Source organism: Hemibagrus wyckioides, linkage group LG07 (assembly GCF_019097595.1).
Source record: "Hemibagrus wyckioides isolate EC202008001 linkage group LG07, SWU_Hwy_1.0, whole genome shotgun sequence".
NCBI lineage: Eukaryota > Metazoa > Chordata > Actinopteri > Siluriformes > Bagridae > Hemibagrus > Hemibagrus wyckioides.
Window position 1 is genome coordinate 22,087,401 of NC_080716.1, and position 22,586 is coordinate 22,109,986.

Sequence of the window (22,586 nt, forward strand, 5' to 3'; positions counted from 1 at the left end):
CACACTGCCATGCAGAACCGCAATCTCATCACATGCAACCAGAAACTGGCCTGCCCGCACTCGCCACTCCTCCATCTGTAGACACAACACAATTTAAAAAAGAAGGAAAGAGATGGAAAGACTCTTATTATATATTTTTTATAAAAATACTGAAATTCATTAAATATTAAAGAGAGAAACAGTGCAGAACCAAATTAAGGAATTAATTCGAGTATATTTGACACTTTGATTTGGTATTAAATACATAGCTGTAAATTATAATAAAATATATGCATATAAAATAGAATAGCTCAAATATGCGGGCCAAGCAAAGTATAGGAGATTATGTAAAACCTTTCACCAGTCTATCAGAAGAAGGCTATAGTTGGGGTTGGGGGCTATTGCCCAATTTTCCCAGGATAGCTTCCAAATCCACCATGAACCTGACCATGATCAATCTGTTACTGAAAGGCAGTGAGTGAGTGAGTGATGATGATTTTTAACTAGAGAAGAAATTGTAGCCAACTCTGTGTGTTTTAATTCCTTCCAATGCTATTTTATAGTACTGTTCCATCTGTACACATGAGCACTAAATGATTTATTCATATACTCATTTCCAGCAGCTGTTTACCCTTGTCAGGGTACCTGGGCAAACAGAGACTATCCTACAAATATTGTATGCTAGGCTAGGATACACACAGGGGCTAGGATCAAACTCTGGAACGCTGAGTCATCAAAGCTACCTTCTGCTGCATGATGCGACTCATTTATTATTAAATATGAGGAAAATATTGCGGTTTTCATATGACGACATTGAACAGAAGCAAACAAAAGACATGCAGAGGTCACAAAAATTTCCACATATATTTCTGCACACAGACAGACTATTCTGCATTACAGATAGAGACCTTCTGTGGTTGCATCTTCTTGCTGCTGCCATTGACACTGACATAATGACAGTGGTTTTTGAGCCAGGTGAGTGCCTGCAGCAGGCTCTGGGCAGGTGGTCCATGCTCATGTGGCAGGTAGTATAATCCCACCAGCAGTCGCACTTGGGCCTCACTGAGTGGAGATTTCCCAGCACACAGGCCTTTTCCTGAGGCCTTCTCCCAGCCTTGGCCTCCAGGGACCCGCTCCTCACTCTCACTCTCAGCTGAGACCTTCAGCACAGAGGTGGAAAAAAGAACCTGAGCCCCAGCAGTAGATGAAGATTTAGACTGGGCTCCATGCAGATTGTCTAAGCTTTCAGGAGGTTTAGGTTTGGAGGAGAGAGCAGATGGTTTGTGGTCTATAGGCCTGTTCTGCCGTCCTGAGGAGAAAGGTTGTCACAAATAAAGAAATCAGAATTGCTTAAATGTCTAATGTCACACTTTCCTGGCTGCAGAATAAAGTATTTTTTCATTCCTGCCAAGTAAATCAGCTATTAAAGAATATACTCAAAGAATAAAATACAAATGAGATGTGAATGTCTCCAGCGATTTTGCTATTTACAGGAATAAATCATATTTGAATATCTTTTTAATCACCTATAGATGCAGCGTGTATCCTAAACATTTTGGCTAAATGATCCTTTTTTAGTCTGAGGAAAAAGAAATAAACACTGTATTTTTATACAATGCATCTTTTTTTCTTTTTTTTTTTTTACATTTCATTACATTTACAACTAATTATTACAGGCATTTATTCGTTATAGTTTTACCACTTTAAAATGTTTACATGTGTTTAATTGGGCATTTAGCATGCTGCAAAAAGTTGTCCTATAGCAGATCACATTTATGAAAGCAATTGTTTGAAAAATATAAATTTTTGTTATGAACACTGGTACTGTATTTCTGACATTTTTAATTAAAAGACATGTATAAGCCTCTGTTAAATACCAATGATGTATGACATTTTGTGCATTCTTACAGAATTGCAATGTATCTGAAAATCAAATGTAATGTTACAAATCTGTCTTATTGCAAACATGTAATATAATATGTGAGTTGTTTAAATAAGCAAAACCAGCTTATTTAAACAAGAATCAGTGATATGTTCGAATTAGAATTAGTGACATGTAACACAAAAATGAGCTGTGTTTCTCTCTAATGGATAAGTGGTGTGTATAAAATACCAGGCTGTAGCGGTTGGTTCAGTTCGGTCATCCAGTCTTTCAGCGCAGCAGAAAGGGCTCGCTCTGGACAGTACTGATGCTCTTTACCTACATACACATACATAGATTAGTTTATTATAATACTAAAGGTGACTCTAGATTTATTTAATTCTTGTCTATACTGGATATCATAGCATTGCTCTTTATTACATAATGCTAAATTGTCAAGATATCAACTTCATGAGTGATTCATTATTAAGTGGAAATAATAAACATTTATACTATACATTTATTCAGAGGACCAGAGATAATGTATAGAAAACCAGTGTATGACTGAATGTGCATTAATGTCTTTGAGTACATCATATTGTGAGACTGAGCACTTGCTCCAGTCCAACTCTTTCCCTCTCATCCTCTCTCTCTTTGAGCTAACAACCAACCACACACATTTCTCACCATTTCTCACCATCCCTCAGTGATTCATTTGGGTGTTGTGGCCCACTTAACCCACCATCACTTCTTCCATGAACTCAGATCCTTGGTCTCCCACACAATCTTTTCACCACCCTTCCTTCTGCCACTCATAATCTATCCTTTTTCTTTCTTTTCTTTTCCAATCATTCTAATTGTTATTTTCAATTCACTCCTCTTCTCACCTAATTATCCTTTACTTATCCTTCCTCTCACCTTCTCTCTTCTCCTTCCCTGCTTTGTGCCATGTCCCAAGTGTGTGTAGAGGGATGTAGTTTGCTTCAAATTCGCAGTTAGGATTCAGCAGCAGACCCCTGAGATGAGCTTGGAGGCCAGGTGGACGACCCTTAAAAGGCCCCAGGAAGACACGACGTGAATCATAATCATTAGCATGCAGATTGTCCCACACCAGGGGAGGGCGCTGTAACACTGACTGCACCTCCTTCAGTGAATCAACACTCAGCTCTCGAGAGATCACCTTGCTTCCTATTGGATGGAAGATACATAACTATATCAGTTAGGATTTTCTGACCTTATAGCAATGGACAGGTTGATAAGTGAAGATGTTATGAATGTGGAATAACACTTCTGCACTCACCACTGACACATTATAACAAATACTACATGTAATACAATATGATATAATCTATGCAAAAAGCCAACAATATGATTGTAAACAAATGATCGCCATGTATACATTTTTTTATTTTTTACTATAGTATTATTTTAAGAGTTACATGCACTGAACTGCAATAAACCTGTAACCCTGTAAAAAAAATGCATTCACAGTGACAGAAAATAGTAATTTGGAAATGGACTATTGGTTTAGTTGCTCATATATTAGTATGCATACCAGTCCAAATGACTGAGATGCCAGGCAGCAGATCTTCTCCCACTGTCAGCAGATATGGAGACTTTGACACACTGGGAGAGCAGAGTGAGCTGCAGTACTCTGCACAGAGAGTAAAGAAGAGAGAAGGAAAGAGAGAGAGAGAGAGAGAGAGAGAGAGAGAATAGCTGGATAGATTTGCTTTTCTATCAAACAGTACAGCACAACAATCACAAAAGTAGAGTATAATGGTACTTGCTGTCTCTGTCTTTATTCACATAACCAAACCAAAGGGCAAGTAATATAAATTGTGTGGAAAATTATGCCAATGATGTTAGAGAGCTCAGTAATTTTGAGTAGCTATATGCAATGGTAAAGAGACACAGGTACTCAATCACAGAACTAAAAGTTTTTGTTTTGTGATCCCTATCCACGCACATTATGCACCGCAAATGTTGCTGCTAATAACAAACATGGAAAATGGCCTACCAGTGGGGCAGAACAGGAAGACAGGCGGCTCCCCCAGGAAACGGAAGATTTCATTGGTCACAGACACCTGAGCATGTGCAAATGAGGAGAAAGCCTCGGTATCGGCTTGACACATAGAGTGGTCGATGTCGTCAAACAGAATAGCAAACGCCTGGCAGCCCAGATCTGCCACCTAGTAGTGAGGACAAAAAGCAGCAAGAAAAAGTAGAGCAGGGTTTTTTTTTGTATCACTTAAGGGACTGAGCTAAATGGGAGAATTTTTTAATCCCAATAGGCTAGTGGTAAGCTAAACGATAAAGTAGGGCTGTGTGGGTGTGTGGAGGAGTGTGCTTATACTGTATGTGCAGTTAAGGAGGTGGAAGCTAATAATAATTGCTCTTTTCCTGCAGTCATTTCTCCCATGCCAAATACATTGGTATGTACCCATCTGACTGTGTATGTGTACACATGTATTCCAATACCTGTCGAAGTTTACGCTTGAGCAGTGTGAGGTCAGAGGAGCTAGAGAAGACGATGTCCTGACCAGGAGACAGAGCGTACACAAACCTCAACCCTCTCGACTCAGCTTCATGCACCAGTGCTTTCAGCTGGACTACAGAGAGCGTACAAGAGTTATAAATGAAAGGAGGACAAGAGTAAATAAATAATTGCCGCATGTGAAACAGTCCTATACCTTCCTCCTCTGTGGAGTACACCTCTCTCCACAGCAAACGATGTTTCAGGTCATCTTTAGGACCATACAGATATGTGTTCAAACCCCATCTTTGCATCCTTTGTGTATAACAGAAACATCAAGAACGAGAAACAGGACCACAGAAGGATTATGTTTGCAACATTATGTTTCTAGGCTTCATATCATTTCAGGAAAAGAGACCTGAAAAAAAACTTTGCTTTGCAATATTATCATTAAATGGATTGGGATAATTTCTTTATATCAGGCTTCAGCTCCAAATTTTCATTTCAAACAGCATGCAAGGCTGTGGACGAGATGCTTCATTATCAATAATACAGCAGATTGAGTCTGAATCATTATCACAGTTTGTCTGTGTGCTGAAACATCCACAACACTTCTGCTTTATTTCTACAGGTATGATATGTAAGTGAATATTTTACTTGTGACCCTTTGCTTGCCTTTTTGTCTGACAGGTCACATGACCAATTAATCAGACTATTTCACTGAGGCTGATCTTGTGCAGGCAAAGAGACACTTTCCAGGTCAATACAAGTTCAGATTTCATATTTATAGCTCTGGAATGAAATTTAATGCAATTAATGGATCTAGCAAGAGTTAGTTTCAAAGATTTTCTGTTACGCTGGATACCGATATGACTCTGGATGAGTAATCAATAGACAAATATCCCTGGATCAGAAAGTTTTGTCTGTGGAAAAAAAGCATTCATTCATGCAGTTTCAGAATCCTGGTCAGAGTCACGATGAAACCAGAGTCTATAATAGTAACACTGGGTGTGCTGAATAGGGGTCCAGCTTATCACAAAGCAGCACACACATTTACACCTAGGGCAATTCAGACTAACAATTAAGTCCACTGGCTGGAATGTTTCTGGGGAAAACCTATGCAGACACAGGGTGAACATGTGGATATATAATATCAGAAGTGACCGAAATAGTCACATCGTGTATTATAAGTGACTTGCTGAAGTGAACAGTTGTATGGGGTCTGTGTGTGAGTGCTTGGTGTGTGTGTGTGTGTGTGTGTGTATGTGACTATAATAAGAAGCAAAAAGGCAGATGCCCCACATATATTGAAGTTGAGCTGGAGTTGCTCTAAAATATTAAAGCACCCCCTGAGGGTTGCCCTTGAGCCAGATATGTGAAGCCTGCAACTCTCTGCTAGTGCATATAACACCTACCACTGGGTCAGGTTTAAAAACAAAGCCTTTCCTGCCTCTCTCTCACTCACCCATTTGGATTTCTCCACCTGTCAGTTCTATCACTCTCTGCCTCAACCCAGCAGGAACTCTCTAGTCTCAACTGACTATGTCTTCTCACCTGCCTACTTCAGTATCTTTCTCTGCCTCTCTCACTCATTTACTATTAATCTTTTCTTCCAACACTTAACTTGGACGGGCGCCCTTCCTCTCTTCCTAACTGTTTCTCTGTTTTTTCTGTGTGGGTAGAATGTTCTCTCTTCTCCTCTCTTCCTGTCCAGATGGTGTCCTGCTCATTTGGGCTCTTCTCTCACAAACTACAAACACACACTTGTGCCCACTGCTACCTCAGAATGTTACAGACAGAAACATGAAACAGAAACATTGCGGACACATGAGGAAATGCACACCAAAGAAGAAGAAAACTAATTAGAGTGGTAACAGCGTTTCAAGGACACATTTGTAAAGCTGCTTGTTAGGTATATGTGGCAAAAAGGAAACATTAAAGATTAATATGAAATAGTTTTATATGTGACATATATATGACACATGAGCAGGAAGACACAGAAAAATTAGAAATGTGTTAGCTTAGTAGTTAAGGTGTTAAACTACTGTTGGTAAGGTTATGAGTTCAAATCCCAGGTCCACCAAGGTGCCACTGCTGGACCCTTGTGCAAGGCCATTAACCCTCAATTACTCAGTTGTATAAAATGTAAGTTGCTCTGGATGAGGGCATCTGCCAAACGGCATAAATGTGAATTAACTTTTTAACTGAGTTATATATAACTCATGTTGGGTTAGGAAGACTGAAATGCATCGCTTTAAATATACAGTAGGTTTGCTAACAAAATGCCAACAAAACAGTACTGTTGCATAAAAAATAACCTTTGAAAAACTTTCATGCAATTAAACACCTTGAAAAGAAAATTATTTACCACTGAAAATAAAGGAAATTCTAAAAATCTAAGAGAGTTAGAGGGACGGAAGTGCTAACCACCTCTTCCTCCAGTTACACTTTAACTTTGACCCACACAAAAAAAGACACACACAGACACGTCTGTTCTGCACACTAGCTCTAACTTGTTTTTCCTCACTCTCTCAGGATCTCATTCAGCTATATAATTCATTCTCACATAATTCTCTCTCTCTCTCTCTCTCTCTCTCTCTCTCTCTTGTTCTCTCTCCTCCTTTCACTCCAGTCACTCGGGTTCTCATCTAACGCCTTACATCACCACAGTAATCATCACTTTATCGATTCCCACCTCGCCCAGGGAAAATGGAGCCAGTCTGCGTCACTCTTTTCTCTGACGGATGATGGTAAAGGCACTGGGGCCTGTGAAACTGCAACTCAGTGGAGCCCTGCCAGCACCAGTCCGTGCTCAGCTGCTCCTACTGCAAAGGCCATTCACCAACAAACTGTGCGATTCAGTCACAGCTTATGCAAGAAAAAGGATTTCTGAATACAGATCTGAATTTGTTCATCAGCAATTACCCTTCATCTGGCTTTGTTATGTTTTGAGTGTGTGAACAGCATACTCACCACTGAAACAGCACTTTTCTCTGCTCCATGGACCAGGGCCGCCCATAGAAACCTGCAGAAGGCGGGTACACATTAGACCCACATTAGATACATACACATTAGACCCACATATCAAATATGTGCATGCATAAACACACTCACATAAACAGTATGAGGCAAAAAACCCTACAGAAGTCCCTCGTCACCTTTGTGTCACACACTTTCCACTCCAAATACTGTATGACTGCAAAAGCCCTAATAGAATGGCGTTAGTTTTACATGAGCTGATGACCTCCATCTCTTGCAGACATTATTAATTTGTTTTATCTTTATTCTTCCATCCCATATAACCCAGAATATTTAATACACTCACAGGTCAGAGACAGAAATTGAACCACAAACCCTGGAGGTGTTAGTCAAACATGCTAACCACTAAGGCCAGTGACCCTGAAAGTTAAAGAAATTAAGCTTTATATTGCAGAATAAAATGTACAGTCCTGTAGTGTAATCATATCATCACTATGACATAAGGCACATTCATAGCAAAAGACTGCAAATTTTTTCACCACATGTTAACTCTGTTAATCTGTTCACCCTGAGAAACTAATTTGGTTCAAATGGGGCTTTAGTATGAATGTACAGTATGCATGTCACCATGACTGTCTCCATGAGTATGTATATGTGTGTAGATTTCACGTTTTGTAGCTTTATGAGTATGTGTATAGCTTTCATGTTTAGTATGCATGTTCAGTGCCTGCTGTTAAGATCTCTATTTAGCCATAAGCAAATTGTAATGGGTTGTGTGCTGCTGCAGGACAGAAGTGGGTCAATAGACAGAGCAGACACACACATATCCACCTCCAGACTGACATTTCCCCTGCTGGGCAAAAGATTAAACCGGCCAATAATATGACATGGACTTACAGACACAAGCTGAGCCAATTAGATGGTGTGTGTGTGTGTGTGTGTGTGTGAGAGAGAGAGAGAGAGAGAGAGAGAGAGACTGAAAAAGGGAGAAAAAGACTGTGTAAGCATGTCGCTATAACTTGGTGGGGAACAAAGAAATATCTGAAAGCTTTGACCTTGTGGTGACATTTAACTGGTCCCTATGAGGGCAACTTTTTTTTTTTAGCAAAAGCTGCAGCTTTAATCTAAATAATTAAAAGAAACAAAACACAGTTAACCCTCAACTGTGCATCTCCATTGTGTTTAAATTGTAAATCACCTTGGATAAAAAGCATCTGCTAAATAAGCAATTGGAAATGTTTTGTTTTGGTAACTGATGTTAAGGATACATGCTTAGAATCATGGGAATGTGAAAGAAAAGGTTCTTCTCTGCCGCGTGGTGTGTGTGTGTGTGTCACTGCTTGAACACCCTCTATTCACTCTCACTCTGAATAAGGCTATTTATAATGCACTGAGGCTGCATGAAATGAATCAGCTGTTCTACTACTCTATAAAAGAAACCCGATTTAATATGGTGGGGCGAAACCTTACCAAAAAATGCATTACGCTATGTTTCTTTTGTCTGAACGTTAAATCACACAGTCGACTAGCCTATCCTGCAAAAGTGAAGATCCGTGTAGATCGGATATCATCCACCACATAAATATACTCGGTTTATGGGATGAGAAGGAAGCGCTGCTTACCTTCAACAACCCCGCACAAAAACTCGTCTTTCCCCTCCATCGCTGTGATTGTTGCTGGAAAACGAAAGGAAAAACTGGTGTGATCAGCGCACACTACGGCTCTTGCGTTGCCTCCATCTCTCCATCCTCTTCTCCCAGGTAGCGGCTAAACAGCCAAAGGATGCTTCACTTCAGTGAAGCCCAGTTTAACCTCTCAATGCCCAAAGAGTCGGAGAAATACTGAACTCTGTGCCTGATTCTTCAGAGATAGATCACTGGGGGTAAGATCAGATGTGAGTAAAAAGAAAATTATATCCCCGATAATGCTCGTCTGTTTCCCTGACTGTAACTATGTGTCGCTTGCGAATGATTCATTCTTACAAATGAATCTTTAGGTTAAACGATTCGAATCGATTCTTCCTCGTGAAAAAAAAGATTCGGTTCGTTTCTCTTCGGCAATAGCTTTCGTCTCTGTCTAGCTTTGTTTGTTTCATTCATTGCTTCAAATATAAAAGCATAGCTGTTTATAGAGTGTGTTAATATTTGAAGTCTTTCCAATAGTATAAATATAATTGAGATAATCGAATTAGATTTAAAAAGTAAAGAAAATAGCCTAATTTCATAAGAACAGAAAGGTTTATGGAAAGGTTAAACAATACATGTAGGCTTAAATAAGTAATAAATAAGTGATGGTTTTGTTATTTAGCTCATAAATGCCACCTATCATAACTGTTATATGTGTTGAGGGAAGACGATCACACTAAATGCTGTAGAAATGTTCATTTATATTTATGAAGCTCACTGTAGCTGTTGTGGTCCACTTCCTCATCCGCCCTCATCCAACCAGTGAATCGATTCAAATGACTCGAATGTTTTAGATGAACTAGGATTGGCTAATGTCCAGTTTGTGTGTATCGTTTCCTATTCAGTCAATATTTAATCATGCGCCTCTCCGTATTTATACTAATATTAATACGGAGAGCAGCATAGCCAGAATTCTCCCAGTATGCAGTGAACTGGTACTAATATAGGGAAAGCTGCTAGAAAACAAGTGGGGAAAATATAATTTAAAAAATACATTGCAGTATCTTAAGAAAGTTTCATAAAAGTTTTATAATCACAAATAAGAATTATGGTATTTGTGAACCAAAGGGTGTTCTTTCTTGCGCACTGTTTGCTCACGTGCGCTGTGTTTCCTTGAGCTCTGAGTTGCTTGGTAACAAAACAACAACAGCAAATCACTGCTCCAGAAAATCTGTTCTGTCCTGGGATTGTTGTCTTAATTTCTTAACTACTTGTCCAAAATGGCTCCGAAAAAGAAGAAGAAAAGCAAAGCGTCAGGGGGCTCGGAGAAGGAAAAAGACGTTGAAAGGGACGCAGAAAAAGAAGCACAGTTACACAGAGAGTAAGAGGAGGGTCGCGTCGCAAATCTTTCAAACATATGCGTTTCTTATATGTCTAATAACATCTGGTTTGTTTTTTTGACTCTCAGGCATGACACTCTGACCAAAACACTCGGCAATCTCAAGATGAGGGCAGAACAACTGTATCCTTCCTGCACACGCACACACACACACAAACACACACAAACACACACACACACACGCGCACGCACGTGCGCACACAATAGAATGTTTCATAGGGTTTTGGAAATTTAACTCAAGGCAACTCCAGACAAAGAGATAATCAGGGTCTCCAGAATGACGCCAACCAGATACCCATGGAGAGTGTGAGCACAAACACACACACACACGCACACGCACACCTGTTAATCAATTCTGATTTTGTGGACAAAAGATATTAACATTTGGTTGAAATCTACTTTGGATTACAAATGAATTACAATGCTTGATGTACTACTTCATAGCAATTTCATTTTGTGACATCGACACACAAAATGCATGTTGAGGCTCGTTATGAAAAAAAAAAATAACATTATGTTACAAAATCAAATAACAGCAAAACAAAATAAGCACTTTTTACCTTACAAATACAGAGTGGTACTGTAATGGTTTGGTGACACATGGACCTATAAGGACCACAACAGGTTCTTATATCAATTTGTACTACAATTTATTGCAGAGAATTAAAATTCTTATGTCGCTTTTAATTTTTTGTTGATTAAATGTAACATTTATTTCCTGTCTGTCGTTTTATTATGAGACTAAGGCATTTTTTTGATGCAGAACGCAAGCTTACATCTATAGGATTGGCCAAAATACAAGTAAGGCAAGATTATATGGTGTCATATGTTCACAAATAATGATCTAGTGAAGAGTATATTGATAATGAACAGTGTGGTAAAGTAATTTCAGGGAAGTGGTAGTGAAGAGGATCACAGGAGGTTTTTGCATAGAGCAGTCAAGGATCAGGATCACCTTTGATTATCAGAAGTGCTACTGGGATGGTTTAAGAAATGGCAGCAGTCAGAGGGAAAGCATGACCTTGTCTACTAAATGAAAATGTTTGCAGATTGTTGTTTTAGTAAAATACTAAAAAACACTAATACCTGTTTATGAACTACAGGGTGTCCCAAAAATCTCTATAAGTATAAGGATGTTATAACAGACAAAAGCTTAGCAACATAGATATAAAGTAATACCAAATGCTACCACATGGCAAGAGAATGATTTTAATCCGTTCTTCTTTTGTCAAAGGCATGTTTAATATGAAATATAATATAAAATATAATACTTTGAAAGACATTCTGATAAAATAAAAAGTGTATTTTTATATCAGCACGTGCATATGTTTCTACTTGTGCGCTAGAGGGCAGAAGAGAGCTTACAGCAAATATCATTACTGTCTTTACTGCACACAGTGCAAGTTGTGTTTAAAAATATAAAATGCAAGTGTTTATATATATAAATATAACATTTAAAATCCATTTTAAAAAGAAGGCATACATGCCCGAGAAGGCATTAAAGGTTTTGATTTTCTCACTTCATCTGTAGGTTGAAATGTAAAAAGTTTCAAAAGAAACTTGAAAATTTTTTGAAGAGGCTTACAGGTGGACCAGGTTTTTAACATGATCTTTTAAGAAGCATTTTGAAAAGTCATCTGAATATATTTTAAGGCGGTACAATACCAAATGCTTTAAGTTTATTAAATATTATACACTTCAGTATTCTATAGATAGTTTCTTAAAGTAGGCTAAACCACCTAGCCGGTATTTGCTAACCAGATTCTGCTTCATTTATTTTAAAGAAACATGAATCTTTCCTGTGTCAGGTCAAATCCATTGAAAAAGATCCATGTCACTCTGTATACTGACTGTAGTATTATAACGAAACAATGGCCGTTCTTGCTCTCTCTCTTTTGTCTGCAGCAAGAGCTCACATCCTATATGTTGAAGCAAACACAGAAGCACCACAATGAGATTAATCTGAGTGATCAGAGTCAACAGAACCTGGAAGCACTCAATAAACAGAGAGGGGAGATGGTGGAGAAACACAATGAGCAGGTCAATGGTTTGTATTACTTTGTTTTTGTGGATAAAGTGTATAAGGAGGAAGGATGCAAGGATGATACCCAACTAATCATACCGGTGTCAAAACAAACACTTTTGAGAAAACCAGAACTAGTTTATTGACTGTATACTCTGCATTTATCTGAAGAATCTTTTTTTCTTTTTTTGTAGTTAAACTGTTAAAATGTTGTGGTATTAGTCTGGAGCTTTCAGAATAAAAATACCAGTTGCTGTAGTCCTATATGAAAGAGACATGCTTTTGAAGACAACACATAAGGAATGAGTTGGGTTTTGTTTTTCAGTTGACTAAATATCTTTTCTGCTTCAGAAAGAAAAAAAGATTGGTATATTGTTTGTGTGTGTGTGTATTTGTTTTAAGGCCTGAAGGAGGAGATTTTGGAGAAGGAGAATGAGTTGGCTCTGCAGAATCTTGAAATAGCTAAGCTTGGGGATAAAAAGGTAGCTATGAAATCCATTTTGTGTGTGTCATATTAAAAATGTTTAAGCCATTCATAGTTAATTTTCTTTAACTTTATGAGATTTTATGATTTTTTTGTTGGCTGTGTATAAACACTGTAACATTATGATAAATAAATCAATGTAAACATATTCACACTAAGTAGTGAACATAAATTATTTGAAGGAAATTTCTGTTGCAAAATACAAATAAATGTTTCTTTTCAAATTCAAAGGCTATACTGTGTGTGTTTTAGAGTCTGCAGCAACAGCATTTGGATCGTATAACTGAGCTGGAGCAGGAGGTGATATCTGCACACTGTCATCACTCTGAATCTCTTAATGCTATAAAAGCTAACAACTTCATTGAGAAGGAGCGCCACAAGGCTGCATGTAAACACACAGTGTGGGAACTCACACTCAAAGCTAAAAAGGTAGGGATAGATAGATAGATAGATAGATAGATAGATAGATAGATAGATAGATAGATAGATAGATAGGAATCTATCTAGGAATACACACAGACCAATTCACTGATTTCTAAATGCTTCTCTCTCACTCTCTCTCTCAGGAAGCGTCAACCTCTCTGCTGTCTTACATACAGAAGGTGCCTGAAGAGTACCATCGTCTACATGAGGAACTACAGCACCTTATACAAAGAGCTCAAGCTTTGCGCAGCCACCAGCAGCTCCTGCAGATGAAGCGCAGACAACTGCTGCTTGAGAAAGAGTATGTGCAGGAGCTGCAGTGTCTGAGGACCTCCACAGCTCAAGTGGACTGCTTCCAACTGACAGATCTTGGGATACTGAATAATAAACCACACTTTGATTAGTTTATGTTAGTCTGATGAAACATATTGTATATGTTGATTATTCTGTGATTTTTAACCTAATGGGGAAAGCAAATGTAAACTTTTGTGGTTGCATCTCAAATGTCAATGTAATTACAGCAACTTTCATTTATTGACTGACTCTGCTTTAACTGCTTTAGTGTGTAAATTGTGATATTTCTCAAATTATTTCATATTAATAAGAAAGATTTGAGTACTTCAGTGGTGTAATCATAAATAGAACCCTGAATACATACAAACCAGTCAATATACCATATCCCAGCATCTCTTCTCTAGAATTTCTGAAATCAAAAGCCCAACCTCTGAGTAGTTGTGTTAACAAGTAGGTAGGACACAGAGACAGGGCTGATGTTAATTAGGAAGGATAATCATTTGGCCAGCTGCTTTTGAGAAATGATCAAATCATTTAATTTAGCTCAACTTTCAGTCCAAGTTCAAGGATCACACATTTCAGAATTAAGTGAGACACCCTACATACCCCACATGTGTAGCTCACCCTCTGAACAGAGCTTAAATCTGGTATTAAATCCTCATTCTGTAGATAACTCAAAACATGGTCATCAGATTTTTTGTCAGAATGAATCTTTCATAAACCCTCATTCAAATGGTAATCAATATGATTTATGTTTTAATTAATTATTATTTAACTTCAATTTACCTGCATACTCACATCATAGTCCACTTATAGGAAAGAGTTACACTGATTCCTCAGAATGGATTCTGGATTGTTGCTCAGATAAATGAGTATCAGTATAACATTTGTCGGGGTGTTTGTGGATTGTGAAAAGGGTCTGGTCTCCTTTTATAGATCTCATATTTATTCTTACACTGCAAAACTCTATCCATACATCAGTCCTGGCTTAATGAAGGAGGTAAAAACTCAGCACCACTGATCATCTCACCTGTAATTGGGAGTGGATAAATGAACACATCACATAAAAATGTAAAATGATGTTCCAAAATATTTTGTTCTGGTCTGAGTTAAGCGTTCAAAGTAATGATTGATTCTTCTTCATTTTTTAAAGAAGATGCATGTGCAGTACATATTGAATAATAGTAAACAATCACATTTCAATAACATAAATCCGGAGTTCGTTATTTAGCGCTTAATAAGCAATATATCCATATTTGTCTCAGAAAGTCAGAATTTAATTTTGTACTGGATTTATGCATGTTTACAATACTCTACAATACAAATATATGTATAAAAATGTAGGCTTATCAAAATTTCTTCATTCGCAAAATCAAAAATTAACAGACATTTATCAAATAATTTAAATAATTGCATCTGATTGTATTTTCTTAAACATATAAACATAATAAACAGTGCCTGATATTATTCTAATGTTTTTTTTTTGTTTTTTTGTTTTTTTTAACATTTACTGTATGAGACACTGACTGTGACATAAATTTCAAATTAAGGTTAAAGTATAATCTTTTACTCTCAGTCTTTCTTTGTTACCCATCAGTATTAAAGAACTTTTCCTGATTTTCACTGTCAAATACTTTTAAGCATCTAATATTTGTCAAGATCCTTTAAATGGGTAGAGCTTGAGAGCTGTGTATACATGATCCTAAAAGACCAATTTTTTTTCTGTCTAGTAGATGAAACTTGTCACTTTCACCCTCTTTCTTTTGTCCAAAGCAAAGTAAAAACTAGTTTATTGGTATACTCCTCCATGTTACCACTGCTAAATCCTAATATTATTCTGAATCTGAGTGTCATATTGTGACATTAGGATTAGAAGCTCTGTTACCCATTCTGTTTTGTTCCACTTTTATTTCAAATTTAGGCTTTACAACTTGTGTTTAATAACGTAATGCTAATCCAAGTGATTTACTAGATAATTAATATATCAGATATACCTCCACAGCTTATTTTCTAGCGGTTTATGAGCTCAAACCCCGCCCCCTGACTGGAGGCAGGACACGAAGACTGAATGACCGAAGACTGATATTTATGAAGAACAGAGTGAATTAGAATGGATATGAAGAAGAGATCCCAGCTCTTTTCGGGGAGTCAGATCATCAGTCAAAATAAGAGCCGACTCTTTCGATTTCCAAACAATCTCCCTATCTAGTGCACTACGAAGTGAACAGGGAATAATATCACACTAGCTAATCAAAACTGAAACGGAATTCCAGTTGGAAATCCCACGTCGTGGTAAACTTTCTCTTTTTACAGAAGAATATAACTACAGCACAGTTAAAGACTTCACCAGGAGTAGAAACATACAAAGTTCTGACTTTCCACTAAAAGCGGGGCGAAAAATAAAGGTAGGTACTTTAATGTTCAGTGAAAGAATTAAATAGTATTTTATTTTAGATTATGAACCTTGTTAGCGAAGTTGAATGAAAGAATCAGACATTTAAGGCCCAGTAAAGTTTAAATTCACCAAGCAACACGCTTGTACACAACATTTTTGAGTAACTTTGCTCAAGACCTAATAAAAACCTTTAAAATACTAGGTTTAACAGCTCATACTTGCTCTGAAATGTGTGTGTAATGAACAATGTCTTGATGTAAAGGTTTAACAAGACTACGGCAGAAGCTTCATCACCACAACCAAGGAAAGGCAAAAGGAAAAACATGGACACACCCGATTCTTGTAAGTAACACGTGTTATTACTAATCATACATAAAAATCACTTTGAAATGTGTCCAGTTAAAACAACAAAGTACATAGTGGAATCAGTGACCAGCTACATCGGGAAATGCATCAATGACGTGATCGTCTCCAAGACCATCACCACACGCTCCAACCAGAAGCCGTGGATGACTGCGAAAGTGCGTGCTCTCCTGAAATCGAGAGACTCTGCCTTCAGATCGGGGGACAGGGCGGCCTTAAAAACAGCAAGGGCCAAACTGTCCCGAGCCATCAGAGAGGCGAAGTGTGCACACGCCCAGAGAATCCACGACCACTTCCAGAACAGCAGAGACTCCCGGCGCATGTGGCAGGGCATTCAGGCGATCACCAACTACAGGACAACTTTACCTGCCTGTGACAGTGACGCCTCCCTTCCAGATGCGCTGAACGACTTCTACGCTCGGTTTGAGGCACAGAACAACACAACAGCGAGGAAGACCATCCCCCCTCCTAATGACCCAGTGCTTTGTCTCACCACGGCTGACGTGAAGAGAACTCTATACAGAGTTAACCCACGGAAGTCCGCTGGACCAGACAACATTCCTGGCAGAGTTCTCAGGGAGTGTGCGGAGCAGCTAGCAGATGTCTTCACTGACATCTTCAACATCTCGCTGAGCAGCTCCATCATCCCTACGTGCCTCAAGACAACGACCATCATCCCTGTGCCAAAGAAGTCCACGGTTTCCTGCCTCAATGACTACCGTCCCGTTGCACTCACACCAATCGTGATGAAATGAGAGAGGCTCGTCATGAGGCACATCAAGTCACAGCTACCACCCTCGCTGGACCCCTTGCAGTTTGCGTATCGTCCTAATCGTTCCACGGAAGACGCCATCACCACAACCCTCCATCTGGCCCTCACACATCTGGACTGCAAAGACTCCTACGTTCGAATGCTGTTCATAGATTTCAGTTCAGCATTCAACACAATCATCCCTCAGCAGCTGATTGAGAAGCTGTGTCTCCTGGGCCTGAACACCTCTCTCTGCAACTGGATCCTGGATTCCTGACTGGGAGACCTCAGTCAGTCCGGATCGGGAGCAGTATCTCCAGCACCACCACACTGAGCACTGGAGCACCTCAGGGCTGTGTGCTCAGTCCATTGCTGTTCACTCTGCTGACTCATGACTGTGCAGCAATGCAGAGCTCCAACCACATCATCAAGCAAGAACGACGAGTCAGCATACAGAGAGGAGGTGCAACATCTAACAGCCTGGTGCAGAGCCAACAACCTCTCCCTGAACGTTGACAAGACCAAAGAGATGGTTGTTGACTTCAGGAGAGCACAGTGTGACCATTCTCCGCTGTCCATCGATGGCTCCTCTGTGGAGATCGTCAAGAGCATCAAATTCCTTGGTGTCCATCTGGCGGAGAACTTCACCTGGTCACTCAACACCAGCTCCATCACCAAGAAAGCCCAGCAGCGCCTCTACTTCCTGAGGAGGCTGAGTAAAGCCCATCTCCCTTCCCCCATCCTGACTGTGTTCTACAGAGGGACCATCGAGAGCGTCCTGAGCAGCTGCATCACTGCCTGGTTTGGGAACTGCATCGTCTCAGATCGCAAGACCCTTCAGCGGATAGTGAGGACAGCTGAGAAGATCATCGGAGTCTCTCTCCCCCTATCACAGACATTTACACCGCACGCTGCATCCGCAAAGCCAACAGCATTGTGGCTGACCCCACACACCCCTCACACACACTCTTCACCCTCCTGCCATCTGGAAAGAGGTACCGGAGCATTCAGGCCCTCACAACCAGACTGTGTAACAGTGTCTTTCCTCAAGCCATTAGGCTCCTCAACACCCAGGACTGAACTGTTCTACACTCTCACACACACTCTCACTCAGGACTGAACTGTTCTACACTCTCTCACACACACACACACGCACTCTCACTCAGGACTGAACTGTATACTAACTCTCTGTCTCTCTCACACACAGATACACACACTCTCTCTTGACTGTGTGGACGCACACACACACATAATTTATACTGTTCATTACTTACTGCACTACCTCTACCTGTCATCCGCTGCTATAGTTATATTTATGTTTATTCTATTTGCACTACCTCAACCGCTGCTGTGTATTTTTGCACAATATTTTTGCACAATACTTTTTTTTACATCATTTCACTTTATCTATTTTATTTCACTTACATTCCAGTACACGTTCTTTTATTTCTTTTCAGCGCTAAGTGTCCTGTGTTCTTTTGTGTTGTCTTTATTGTATTTATTGTCTTTTTTGCACTGTCTTGTCTATGCTCTGTTTGCACCTAGCTGCACACTGTGCACTTTACGTGGCTAAGACAAACTTCTGTCCTAGCTCTGTGGTGTTGTTTGTTGTTTTGTATTGAACTTCTTGTCGTATGTTTATGTAGCACCAGGTCCTGGAGAAACGTTGTTTCATTTCACTATGTACTGCGCCAGCTGTATGTGGTTGAAATGACAATAAAAGCTTCTTGAATCTTGAATCTTGAATATTTTACCGGTCTTGAAGAAATCCACAATAATCTGGCATGATTGTGCTTTGTAAAAGAAAACACATTTTTAAGACAAACAGAATAAAAAATAATCAAATACAGATTGAGTGCTCTTTCTCTCTCTCTGTGTGTGTGTGTGTGTGTGCAAATCAGCACAGAAGTCGACAGACACACACTGCTCATTAAACATACATACTGTAAGCATGCTCTATTGTTTTTCCTGAAACCCAGTTCAGTTAGACAGTTCATGTGTAAAATGTGTACATATGTACATATATACATTTCCTTCATTATTATATATTTTATATATTTTATATAAATTTGTATAATTAAATATTTCCCTCATAATCTATGAAATCTAGTTTCTCATGACTCCAGCAGTCTCCTGTCTGAAGAGCTGCTGTGTTCGATCTGTCTGGATGTGTTCATTGATCCAGTCACCACTCCATGTGGACACAACTTCTGTAAGAGCTGCCTTACACAGTGCTGGAAGAACAGTCAACACTGTCAATGTCCATTATGTAAAGAGAAATTCACCAAGAAACCTGAACTGAAGATTAATGTAACACTGAGAGAAGTTGCAGATCACTTCAAGAAGAAAAGTGGTTCTGACAAACCTGAAATTCTTTGTGATGCCTGCACTGGAGAGAAGCTGAAGGCCATGAAATCCTGTCTGGATTGTGTTCTGACTTTGTGTAAAACTCATCTAGAGCCACATAATCATGTTCCAAGACTTAAGAGGCACAAACTAATAAACCCTGTGGAGAAGCTGGAGGACTACATATGCCAGAAACATGAGAGAGCTGTGGAGCTGTTCTGTAGAGATGATCAGATGTGTGTGTGTCAGTTCTGCACTGAAGGAGACCAGTGCTAACCCTAACCCTAACCCTAGTCATCAAAGTAATGTGTTCTACAAAAATAACCTGTTTAAACTAACATTAAATGACACCCTAAACAAGTGTGTTTAATAAAAATAATTTTTGTATCAGTTCAGGAAAACATGTGTGATTTTCACACCTAAACTACAGATGCAGTTTACTGTATAGAGCAGGGGTCAGCAACCTTAGACACACCTGCAGCATAGTCACTGACACACTGGCAATAAGCCAAGTTAAATCACTGTCTCAGCCGCATGCCACATTTTTAACAACCGTTGACTGTTGCATTGTCATTCTTATGTAGTGTTATTGTTCTTCCACACACCTTTCCCACAGAAGATGCAGTGCAGTGGTTTTGGTTTGGTAGAATAGACAATGGAATCTCCACTAGCTAAGAAAGCTGAAGTAAATGTTGGGTCATTTCAGCTCTTCGGGACAAAAGATTTCAGTTTTGTTTGTACTTTATTTTTTGAAAATGTTGTTTGCTGAGCATCGAGTGTTAAGTGCTATTTTGAGACAAATCACAAGTTTTAAAGATCAGGCAGAATCAGTCAAACATGCCATATCCGGTTATGGGAAGCAAACAAACTCCCTCAAAGTATTTGCCACTGCTCATGCGACAAAAGTGAGCTATAGTGTTGCTTATTGCATTGTTAAAAACAGAGAGCCATTCACTGATGTTGAATATATTAAAGAAGCATTTTCTCTGTAGCTCAGAATTTCAGTTTGAAGGCTTTCCAAACAAAGAGACAATAAAATCCAGAATAAAAGATATTTCCATGTCTGCAAGAAGTGTTCAGCAAAGTATTGAAGAAATGGCAGAAAATGTTAACTCTCAGCAAAGAGCTGGGTTGCAAGATGAGAGCGTGGACATGAATGACATACTGCAAACTCTTTTGGACATGCTTGACACATGAAGTGCTTTTGTTGGCAAACGTGCAATATTCTGAAGCGATGTCGCCACTTTCCACTATATCAAGCATATAAGGGAGACTTAAAGTGACTACATATAACTCCCAGATAATAGAGCTCAGCAAAGACAAGCAGGGCCAGGGATCACACTGACTGGAATACATCTGTTTATTTGTATAGTACACATAGCTTTGCATTAGTAATCGATTACATAAATAATCGATAATAAATAATAAATAAAGTGCGTGGAGTGCACTTGCCACTGAAGTAAATCATACTAAAGGTTAAATCTTTATAGTTCTAATTATATATAGATCATAGATTTCCTAAAATTCATGCATTCTAACATGATTGTCAAAGGATATGAGGCTCCTTTCTATTGTGGAGGGTCAGGGCTTTCATGACATAATTAACACATTTCACACAATTACACACTTCCCTCCAGGACATTTTTTTTTATGTTGGAACATTTTTATTTGTGAAATAAATAAATAAATAAACAAGTATATGAATAAAAAAAGTAATGTAGACTTAAATAAAAGGTTAAAACATTTATGGTATAAGTTATGTTATTCTTTATTGGAGAGTTCACAAAGTTATCATCAGACAATTCAATTAATAAAAAATTGACAGATGAATAGATTAGAAAATAATAGTTTGTTGCAGCTTTAGTTTGCAAATCTCTGATGTGGATGTTTTCAGGATGATGGCAGCATTCTTATATAGTCCTGTATTTTTATTTTTATTTTTTTTATATTCTTTAAAATCTCTTTTTGACCTTACTGAGATATTTATGCAAATCTGCAAATTTATGCAAATGTTGTTTTTAAATGAGATTAGTCATTACCAAAGTCAAAATTGGAATTTATGGTGTGAAAATGAGTAAACAGCAATGAAAGTGTTAAGAGAAAACATAAAATAAAATAGTAAATAAAAGGAAGTCAGGAAGCGGATGAGTCTAATTAATCACCACACAGGAGTCCACAGGATAATAAACAATTAAGTGAGGTATTTAAGTGAGAAAATACATTTCCGTATAATCCTGACAAAATTACACCACATGGAAAAGAAAAGTTAGAAGACCTGAGAGAGCAAATAATTTCTTCAAATTGCATAAAAAAAGGTCAAGATTATAAGATAATCAGTAAAGCATTGCAAATAAGTTTGAACAGTTGAAGTTTTAAGTCGTAAAAGTGAAATGTTTTTTTCTCATGTTCTGTGACTCTTTCTTTTTATTTCCTGAAAAACAAAAATTACAAATATATCACTAAGAAGGAAAACATTTTATATTTCTCATCTTTGACAGACTTCTACCATAACTGTTTTTTTTTCCTTTTTTCAAACGATATTCCTAAAAATGTTAATTATTTAATCTTCTAGAAATCCTCTTATAAATCCTAATGAATATGATTCACTGGATAATGATTTAATATTTTTACTTGCATACTCATATCACACACTGTGTGTTTCTCTCAGTGGATGTGACTCTGGATCCTGATACAGCTCATCCCAAACTCATCCTGTCTGCTGATGGAAAACAAGTGACACATGGAGGCAAAAAGAGGTTTTATTATGCCTGTGTTCTGGGAAAGCAGAATTTGTGCTCAGGGAGATTTTATTATGAGGTGCAGGTCAGAGGGAAAACTGACTGGACAGTAGGAGTTGTAAGAGAGAACATTAACAGGAAGGATAAAATAATACTGACTCCTCAGAATGGATTCTGGACTGTGGCTCTGAGGAACGAGAATCAGTACAGTGCTCGTGCTAGTCCCTCTGTCCCCTCACACTGAGAGAGAAGGTGGAGGTGGTGGGGGTGTTTGTGGATTATGAGGAGGGTCTGGTCTCCTTTTATGATGTGAAGTCCAGATCTCATATCTACTCTTTCACTGGTCAGTCTTTCACTGAGAAACTCTATCCTTTCTTTAATACTAATTTAATTGAAGGCGGTAAAAATTCAGCACCACTGATCATCTCTCCTGTATTTAAAACTAAATGA

The 22,586-nt window shown here is 38.5% G+C and overlaps 2 protein-coding genes and 1 pseudogene across 3 annotated transcripts in view; 2 read left to right on the top strand and 1 right to left on the bottom strand.

Moving 5' to 3' along the window:
- The window catches only part of si:dkey-183c6.8 (protein O-GlcNAcase), a 15,913-nt gene extending 6,863 nt beyond the window's left edge, over positions 1–9,050 (bottom strand). The window contains exons 1-10 of the mRNA XM_058396109.1: positions 8,918–9,050; positions 7,290–7,341; positions 4,534–4,631; positions 4,322–4,452; positions 3,861–4,032; positions 3,396–3,494; positions 2,759–3,028; positions 2,093–2,179; positions 888–1,288; positions 1–75 (exon numbers count right to left, since the gene is read on the bottom strand). The exon at positions 1–75 is cut by the window's left edge and continues 100 nt beyond it. Of these exons, the coding sequence (XP_058252092.1) occupies positions 1–75; positions 888–1,288; positions 2,093–2,179; positions 2,759–3,028; positions 3,396–3,494; positions 3,861–4,032; positions 4,322–4,452; positions 4,534–4,631; positions 7,290–7,341; positions 8,918–8,957 (1,425 nt within the window). The 5' untranslated portion in view covers positions 8,958–9,050. The remainder of the gene's footprint in view (positions 76–887; positions 1,289–2,092; positions 2,180–2,758; positions 3,029–3,395; positions 3,495–3,860; positions 4,033–4,321; positions 4,453–4,533; positions 4,632–7,289; positions 7,342–8,917) is intronic.
- A 9-nt stretch (positions 9,051–9,059) lies between these two features.
- On the top strand, positions 9,060–14,878 carry ccdc166 (coiled-coil domain containing 166). Of its 2 annotated transcripts, XM_058396112.1 has the most exons (8): positions 9,061–9,189; positions 10,216–10,301; positions 10,389–10,442; positions 10,571–10,625; positions 12,225–12,366; positions 12,745–12,824; positions 13,079–13,255; positions 13,393–14,877. In XM_058396112.1, exons 3-8 carry the CDS (start codon positions 10,426–10,428, stop codon positions 13,651–13,653), a joined length of 732 nt encoding a protein of 243 aa, XP_058252095.1. In that variant the 5' UTR covers positions 9,061–9,189; positions 10,216–10,301; positions 10,389–10,425; the 3' UTR covers positions 13,654–14,877. The 2 variants fall into 2 exon arrangements, with proteins under 2 accessions (XP_058252093.1, XP_058252095.1); XM_058396110.1 differs by lacking the exon at positions 10,216–10,301 and having other exon boundaries at positions 9,060–9,189; positions 13,393–14,878.
- A 398-nt stretch (positions 14,879–15,276) lies between these two features.
- Positions 15,277–22,586, top strand: LOC131356250 (zinc-binding protein A33-like; annotated as a pseudogene).

Excerpts from the sequence above, each read along its gene's own strand:
- ccdc166 (XM_058396110.1), top strand. Across the intron at positions 10,626-12,224 it reads ACCAGATACCCATGGAGAGT|CAAGAGCTCACATCCTATAT; the intron begins GTGAGCACAAAC and ends TTTTGTCTGCAG. Across the intron at positions 12,825-13,078 it reads CTAAGCTTGGGGATAAAAAG|AGTCTGCAGCAACAGCATTT; the intron begins GTAGCTATGAAA and ends TGTGTGTTTTAG.